Genomic DNA, 9,426 nt, shown 5'->3' with positions numbered 1-9,426 from the left:
TCCAGCCTGGGCGACATAGTGAGACTCCGTCTCAAAAAATAAAATAAAATAAAATAAAAAATAAAAAAAAAGAAAGAAAGGGAGAAGTGCTACTAGGATATAGTAGCTTCTGTCACTTAGAGAGATTACAGACTTATTCCAACCACATGATGATGCCCCCATTGCTCAATTCCTTTGGCTTGTATCCCTTAAAATTGCCCATCAGGGTCCATAGGAAATATTTTCGGTATTCTTTGATTTTAAAAGTAGTCCAAGTCCACACAGGACAACTGTGATGAGTGTGTGTGTGTGGCGGGGGGTGGGTGATAAAACTGAATGTGACCATAAGAATAATATACGGGCTTCTGCTTCTGGCTATTATAGATGATTCTGGGTATTATGACCGTTCCTGCAGAAAAAAACTCTAAAATCTGGACATGATACACAAAGTGACTGCCTGAAGGAGTTGAAGAGAGGGCAGAAGTGGATCGCCTCTGCTGTTGCATGTTGGTTTGGAGAACAGAAGATGAGGAGCCAAATAAGCAAGTCCTTCAGCCCCAGGCTCCTAGCACTGGGCTGCGTGTAGGCTATGCATTCTGGGGAGTGAGGAGATCAGGAATGCTGAAAATAAATGAAGGAATCCAGAAAAGCAAGAGTCAAAGAGAGCATCTGCAGGCCAAATCTCTGATCAACCCCTGACCCACATATACACAAAATACACTCAAAGCAGCTCAGCTAAAAGACAAAGGATCTGCACTCAGACTAGAGCTGCCTCCCCAGAAACAGAGTTTGCAGTTCAGGCCCAGCAAGAAAATTACCTGCAAAACAGAACACAAACAACATCCGTCAGAGAAAAAGAACAGAATCTGGAATCTTCACAACTTAGCATTCATCATATCCAAGATTGAAACCCAAATTACATGACATATTAAAAAACCAGGAAAATGGAATATAGTCTTAGGAGAAAAGTCAATCAAATCTGACCTGGAGATGAATAAGATATTGAAACTTAAAAGGCAGGGGTTTTAATTTTTGTTTTCTGGGTTTTCTTCTGTTTGTTTTTGTTTTTGTTTTTGAGATGGAATCTTGCTCTGTAGCCCAGGCTGGAGTGCAGTGGTGTGATCTTGGCTCACTGCAGCCTCTGCCTCCTGGGTTCAAGCGATTCTCCTGCCTCAGCCTCCTGAGTAGCTGGGATTACAGGCACCCGCCACCACGCCCAGCTAATTTTTGTATTTTTAGTAGAGACAGGGTTTCACCATATTGGTCAGGCTGGTCTTAAACTCCTGACCTCGGGTGATCCACCTGCCTCGGCCTCCCAAAGTGCTGGGATTACAGGCATGAGCCACTGCGCCCAGCCTTGTTTTCTGGGGTGTTTTTTTTGAGACAAGGTCTCACTCTGTCACACAGGCTGGAATGTAGTGGTGTGATCCCAGCTCATTGCAGCTTTAAACTCCTGGGCTCAAGCAATCTTTTTGCCTCAGTCAGCATGCTTGGCGAATTTTAAAACATTTTTTGTAGACATGGGACTTGCTATGTCACCTAGGCTGGTCTTAAACTTCTGGCTTCAAGCAACTCTCCCACCTCGGCCTCCCAAAGTGCTAGGATTACAGGTGTAAGCTCTCCTGCCCAGCCGGCAAGGGTTTTAAAGTGTTATGTTATTTTAGAGTTATTTTATATTTATTTTATAGTTTTAGGAGGTTTTATAGCTATCTACAATGAAGTTTAAAAATTAAGAAAAAAAAGCTTGCTTTTGATGAATCAAAATCTCAGCACAGAAATGGGACATTTCATCAGAGAAACAGATACAATAAGGAAGAGCCAAATGGAAAGCCCCCTTTTTTGGTTGCTCTCTTTCTGCTTTCAAGGTTTATATTAGCTTGGCTTAGATGTGCATTGGAGTGGACTTCGATATGTTCATTCTACTTGGTGTTTGTCTAATATCTTGTATCTGCAAATCTCTGACTTTTATTACAGCTGGGAAGTGTTTGGTTATTATTTCTTTAAATATTTTTTCTACTTCAGTTTCTTATCTCCCTCTGAGATTTCAATTACATGTATGTTTGTTTGATATCATCTAATAGGTCTCTGAGATTTTGTTCATTATGTTTTAAATCTTTTTCCACTCTGTTACTCATTTTGAGTAATTTTGATTGATCTCTCTTAAAATTTACTCTTTCCTGTAACATGTCCACTTGGCTGTTAACTCCATCTGGTGAATTTTCTACTTAAGATTATACTTTTCAGCTGTAGAATTTACATGAGGAAGTACATTATCAACTGTAAATGGGCCATGAAAAGCTAAGGTTGAATTCTGTAATTTGTAAATCAACTATTAAACATAATGCAGAATAGCTATAAAGCATCAGGAAAATTAAAATGGAATACATCTTAAAATATTAAATAATTTTTAAAGGCAGGAGAAAAGAAATGAAGAAACAAATGTCAGAGGAGACAAATAGAAAACAAAATGAAACAAAAATGATAGATTCATACCCAACCATTTCAAAAATTACATTAAACATTTATGAGCTAAGCACTCCAATTAAAAGATAGAGATTAATCATTGTTTTTAAATGGATACAAAAACAAATATAACATCTCACCAAAGAAGATACACAGTTGCCAAAAAATTTGAAAAGCTGTTTAATAGTATATGTTATTAGGTAATCACAAATTAAAACAACAATGAGATACCACTACATATCTACTGGAATAGCCAAAATTCAAAATGCTAACACCACCAAATGATGTGGAACAACAGAAACTGTCATTCATTGTTGATGGGAATGCAAAATGATTCGGCCACTTTGAAAGACAGTTTTGACAGTTTCTTGCAAAACTAAACATACTTTTACCATATGATTCAACAATCTTACTCCTGGGTATTTACTCAGATGAGCTGAAAACTTATATCCACACAAAACCCTGCACATGGATGTTTATAGCAACTTTATTCATAATTGCCAAAAACTGGAAGCCATCAAGATGTCCTTCAGTAGGCAAACGGATAAACTGTGATATATCTAGACAATGGAATATTATTCAGTGTTAAAAAGAAATGAGCTGTCAAGCCATGAAGACATGGAGGAATGTTAAATGCATATTACTAAGTGAAAAAAGCCAATTTGAAAGGGCTGTGTACTGGATGGGTCAAACTATATGACATTCTGGAAAAGGCAAAACTATGGAGACAAAAAGATCAGTAGTTGCCAAGGGTTGGGTGGAGAAAGGGATGACTAGATGGAACATAGAAGATTTTTAAAGCAGTGCAAGTATTCTATATGATACTGCCATGGTGGCTACATGTACATAAATACATTAGACATTTGTCAAAACTTATAGAATATATAATACCAAGAGCAAACTCTAATTTAAACTATGGACTTTGGATAATAATGATACATCAATGTAGGTTCATTGATTGTAACAAATGTACCACTCTGGTATGGGACGTTGATAGTGGGGAGTCTGTATGTGTAGGGGTAGGGGGTGTGTGGGAACTCTCTGTACTTTCATCTCAATTTAGCTGTGAATCTAAAACTGCTCTAAAAAATCCATTTTTTAAAAACCCAAATATAAACTGTGTGCAAAGACATACTTTCAGTATAAAGACAGAAGGAAACCAAATATAGATGGATAGAAAAAGATATATTATGTAAATAGTAAGCACAAGAAAGCTGGAGTGGCTACATTAGTATCAAATAAAAATAGATTTCTTAAAAAAGTATCATAAAAGATAAAGAAGGGCACTTCAGAAGAAGAAAAGGAATAATTGATCAAGATGACATAAAAATTACAAATTTGTTTGTGCCTAATAGTAGCCTCAAATTACATAAGGCAAAAACTGATAGAATGAAAGGAAGAAATAGAAATTATAATGGGAAATTTTAATGTCACTCAGAAGTTGATAGAGTAACCAACAAAAAATCAGCAAAGACAGAAAATCTGAACAACGTTATCAATCACTTTGACCTAATTAATATTTTTAGAACATTTCACTCAACAGTAGCAAAATGCACATTCTTTTCAAGTGCACATGGAATGCTTACCAAGATAGGCCATATTCTGGACCATAAAAAAGTTTTAATAAATATTAAAAAGGTTGAAATCAGATAGTTTGTTTTCTGACCACAATGAAATTAAATTAGAAACCAAAAACAATAAAATAACTAGGAAAACCCCAAATATTTTGAAACTAAACAACACACTTCTAAATATTTATTGGGCTAAAGACTAAATCACAAGAGAGATTGAAAATATTTTGCACTGATGATAATATAAATACACGTATCAAAATTTGTGCAATGTAGCTAATGTAGCACTTAGAGGGAAATTTACAGTTTTGAAAGCCTATAAGAAGTGGGGAAAGGTCTTAAATCAATGATCTTAACTTTCACCATTAAAAAATAGAAAAAAAGAGTAAATTGAACTCAATGCAAGCAGAAGGAAGAAAATAATAAAGATAATGACAGAAATCAATGAATTAGAGAACAGGTAAAAAAGAGATTAAAAAATCATTAAACCCAAAAAACAGTCCTTTGAAAAAACTAATAAAATTGATAAATCTCAAGCCTGATTGGCAAAGAAAAAAAATGAACAATATCAAGAATGAAAGAAGGGATGTTATTACTTGGGATAGTAAAAGAACAACAATTCTCTATTGTTATGAAAAACTTTATGACATTAAATGTATCATAGATGAAATGGACACATTCTGGGAAAGACATAAATTATAAATCTAATCAAAGATGAAATAGAAAGCTTGAACAGCCCTGTATCAATTAAAGATATTGGATTTGTAATTAAAAACTTTCTGACAGAATTTTGGGTTCAGATGCTTCATTGGTGAATTCTAACAAACATTTATGAAAAAAATAGTACCAATCCTACAAAAACTGTTCAATAAAGGAGGAGGCATGATTTTATAATGCCAGTATTATTCTAATTCTACAGCCAGATGAAGACATCTTAAGAAAAAAAAATTACAGTCCAATATCCCTCATGAATATAAATGCAAAAATCCTCAACAAAATATTAACAAGCCAAATCCAGCAGCATATAAAAAAGGCTATACATGTGATCAAGTGGCAATGCAAAGTGGTTTTTTTATTTGTTTGTTTTGTTTTGTTTTTTGAGATGGAGTCTTGCTCTGTTGCCCAGGCTGGAGTGCAGTGGTGTGATCTTGGCTCACTGTAACTTCTGCCTCCCAGGTTCAAGCAATTCTCCTGCCTCAGCCTCCTGAGTAGCTGGGATTACAGGTGCACACCACCATGCCTGGCTAATTTTTGTATTTTTAGTAGAAACAGGGTTTCACCATGTTGGTCAGGCTGGTCTCGAACTCCTGACCTCATGATCCACCCGCCTCAGCCTCCCAAAGTGCTAGGATTACAGGCGTGAGCCACCACGCCCAGCCAATGTAAAGCTGTTTTAACAGCTGACAGTTAATCAATGTAATTCAACAAATTAATAGAATAAAGACAAAAACACAGGCACAGTGGTGCAATGTAGCTAACGTAGTACTTAGAAGGAAATTTATCATTTTGAAAGCCTATAAGAAGAGGGTAAAAGGTCTTGTAGTCCTAGCTATTCCGGAGGCTGAGCCAGGAGGTTCATTGGAGACCAGGAGTTAAAGGTTGTCGTGTACTATCATTGCACCTGTAAATAGCCACTGCACTCCAGCCTGGGCAACATAGCAATATCCTGTCTCTTGAAGAAAAAAAGGAAGAAGGTGAAAACAATATGATCAGTTCAATAGGTGCAGCAATAGCATTTGTCAGAATTCAACTCCTTTTCATCATTAAAAAAAAAAAAACTTTAAGCAAATTAGGAATAAATTAAAACTTCCTCAACCTGATTAAGGGCATCTACAAAATCTATCAGCTAACATCCTACTACAGTGTGAAAAATCAATGCTTTCTACCTAAGATGAGGTAGAGGGCAAGGATGTTGGCTCTCACCATTTTTATTTAACTTAAATTGTATAGGAGTGCCTAGTCAGTGCAACAAAGCAAGGGAAAAATAAGGTATACATGTTAGAAAGGAATAACTAAAATTGTCCTTATTTACAAGTGACATTGTATAGAAAACCCTAAGAAACCCACAATAAAAGCTATTAGAGGACAAGGTTGCAGGATAAAATATACAAAAATCAATTCTATCTCACACACTAGCAACTAACATTTGGAAAGTTAAATCATAAGACACTTTGTTTACAATAGCATAAAATACTTAGCAAAAGACATGTATGATCTGTAGGCTGAAAACTATAAAACATGACAGGAATATCTACATAAATGAAGAGCTATACCGTGTTCATGGATTCAAAGTGTCAATATTGTTAAGCTGGCAATCCTTTTTGAATTATTCAATAAATTCAATGAAATTCCCATGAAAGTCCTAACAGGTTTTTTTTTTTGAAAAAAATTTACAAGAATATTTTAAATGTTATATGAGACGTCAAAGGACCTAGTATAGCCACATCATTTTGAAAGAGGAGAACAATATTGGAACACTTCAACTACCTGATTTCAAGAACAGTATGTGGCTCTGAAGAAATGAACCAATTTTATTCTTTGATCTATAAATTGGCATTTAAATAATTTCCAAATGAGGAGAGATGGATAGCTCTGAGATAAGCATGGGACTTCCCAAGGTGGCTAATTTGAAGGGTAATTCTCCTTTGGGGTGATTGCTAGGGGCAAAAAAAAAAAATCCGTGTTGAAATTAAGGTTTGTACTCAAGACAACTGGATTTAAGTATTGGATGCACCATTCAGCTCTCTAAAACTGAGTTTCTTCACCTTAAAATGGGATGTGCGGTGTAAGGATTAAGGCAGTAAAGTATAGAGGGTAAGCCATGTGCTATCGCGTTGGAGCTATCTTACCCAGGTTTGAATCTAGCTTTGCCGTTTTCTAGCTATGTGGCCTTGGGTATGTTTAACCTTACTATGCTTCATCTTGCTCATTTGTACAGGCACTGCTCGTTTTATTGCATTTCACTTTATTGCACTTCACATATATTGCATTTCTTAAAACTGAAAGTTTTTGGCAACCTTGTGTTGGGTAAGTCTATTGGTGCCATTTTTCTAATAGCATGTACTCACTTCATGTCTCTGTGTCAGCATTTTTTAGCAATAAAGTATTTTTTAAATCAAGTAATGTACATTTTTTGGACATAATGCTATTGCACTATCGTATAGTGTAAACATAACTTTTATATGCACTGAGAAACTGAAAATTTTGTGTGATTCGCTATAATGCAATATTCACTTTATTGCAGTGGTCTGCAATGGAACTTGCAATATTTCTGAGGTGTGCCTGTAAATGAGAATACTAAAAGTGCCTAGCCATAGGGTTGTGGTGAACAGTAAATGACTTAATAAATCTAAAGCACTTAGAACAGAATCCGGGCACATAAAAAGTGCTCTGTAAGTATTACCCACTGTTATTTTTTTCCCAGTGCTATAAGGCCCGAATGTGGTTACTTTTGTTAACCGCCAAGTGTAGTTCCTAGTATCCAACAAATGTTAGTGCCCATCCCTCTGCAGAGCATAAGTAGCATTCTGGGGATAGAGTTTGACACTGAAGGATGTATTTTGCAATCTTATGGGCAACCCTGAGTTTCAACGGCTTAAATTTTCTTTCCTTGCTATTTTTCCAATGTTTAAAAAATATCTTCTTGGCCAGGCACAGTGGCTCACACCTGTAATCCCAGCACTTTGGGAGGCCGAGGCAGGCGGATTGCCTGAGCTCACGAGTTCGAAACCAGCCTGGGCAACATGGTAAAACCCCATCTTTACTAAAATACAAAAAAATTAGCTGGATGTGGCGGCATGTGCCTGTAGCAACTTGGGAGGCTGAGGGAGGAGAATTGCTTGAACCTAGGAGGCAGAGGTTGTGGTGAGCGGAGATCGTACCACTGCACTCCAGCCTGGGCAGCAGAGCGAGATTCCGTCTCAAAACAAAAACAAAATCCCAAAAAACCCAAAACCAAAAAACAACAAAAAAACACTTTTTGGCCGAATTGTAATGTACAAGTGGAAACCTTAACCATGGACATGAAATTCTACCCCACCTGGACTCCATCACAGGCCATGTGTCCTCTTTGGCTCCAGCTGGTCATTGTGTTCTGCAGCCCACTGACCCAGAGACTAAAAAATAAGGGTTGCTTCCCTCCCTCTCTTTTCATTCCCCTCCTCCTCCTCCTTCTTGTGTCACAGTCAGGTATAAATTACAGGGCACCAAAAAGTAGTAGATTTTATTCTCTCTATGTTCTGTATCAAATGCAATACCAAGTAGTGTCCAGCTATGATCCTCCTGCCCTCTGCTTGAAGGAAAACTCAGTTCTGTGAACGGTTCTGAGCCCCAGAACTGGCATCATGAAATTTTTCAGTCACTAGGGGCAGACAACAGCAGGGTTGCCCACAACTTACAGCTGGCCTCTGAGTGTACCATTTTAGAACCACGCCAAGGGAGAAGGCATGTTTCCATTTCTTTAATAACTTCCATCAGAGCAGAAATTGTGATTGCATAATAACAATTCAGTATCATCATTAGGGATACTGAAGTGTTTTGTTTTGTTTTGTTTTGTTTTTTGGAGACAGACTGTCGCTGTGTCGCCCAGGCCGCAGTGCAGTGGTGTGATCACGGCTCATTGCAGCTTTGATTTCCTGGGCTCAAGGATCCTCCTACCTCACCCTCCTGAGTAGCTGTGACTGCAGGTGAGAACCCCACCATGCTCAGCCAATTTATTTTTTATTTTTTGTAGAGACGGGGGACTCTCTATGTTGCCCAGGCTGGTCTCGAACTTCTGGGCTCAAGAGATCCTCCCCTCTTGGCCTACCAAAGTGCTGGAATTACAGGGGTGTGAGCCACCGTGTCCAGCCTTTTGTTTTTAATTGAAATATAAAAAGCAAGAAACAGTTTAAACCCAGGGACGTTAATCAGACATCCCACAGTCTATGCCTTTCTTGGAGATCTGCAGCCAAGCCCTGCGATGGAGAAACAGATCTTGGTTCTGCTTCCATGAGAGGGATAAAGCATCATATGTTGTGGGGTAAGAGGTGTCTGGGGATCTCTGGTCTGTCTTGGACATTTTTCCTGAAAAGCCCTCATAAGTTTAGTCACAAAGACAACACTTCCCTTCACTGTGTTCACTCGGCCTGGCCCAAAGCCCCAGCTGCCATGCCAATTAGGGCAGCAAACCCAGTAAACAACATAAAGCAAAACCAGTCAACACACAAGCATCTTTGCAGAGATGCCCTTTGGGTCCCATACGTTAAATCTTTCACATTATTTCACAGAGTTCCTTTTTCCCTTGTCTCAATTTCTCTGTAATACAAGAGAGTGTAGACTTCACTCTTTTCTTTCTTTCTTTCTTTCTTTCTTTCTTTCTTTCTTTCTTTCTTTCTTTCTTTCTTTCTTTCTTTCTTTCTTTCTCTTTCTCTCT

The 9,426-nt window shown here is 37.5% G+C and overlaps 1 protein-coding gene across 4 annotated transcripts in view; it reads left to right on the top strand.

Annotated features, from left to right (window-relative positions):
• Window positions 1–9,426, top strand: part of TACC1 (transforming, acidic coiled-coil containing protein 1) — a 144,735-nt gene that overhangs the window by 26,339 nt on the left and 108,970 nt on the right. Inside the window, exon 3 of one of the 4 annotated variants that reach the window (XM_011960682.1) lies at window positions 395–995. The exons of the other annotated variants lie outside the window; for them this stretch is intronic. Coding sequence (XP_011816072.1) covers window positions 970–995 — 26 coding nt within the window. The 5' untranslated portion in view covers window positions 395–969. The remainder of the gene's footprint in view (window positions 1–394; window positions 996–9,426) is intronic. 4 annotated transcript variants of the gene reach the window in all.

The sequence above is a fragment of the Colobus angolensis genome, unplaced genomic scaffold, assembly GCF_000951035.1.
Source record: "Colobus angolensis palliatus isolate OR3802 unplaced genomic scaffold, Cang.pa_1.0 Scaffold52, whole genome shotgun sequence".
NCBI classification, from domain to species: domain Eukaryota; kingdom Metazoa; phylum Chordata; class Mammalia; order Primates; family Cercopithecidae; genus Colobus; species Colobus angolensis.
This window is presented reverse-complemented; position numbering and strand designations above follow the sequence as displayed.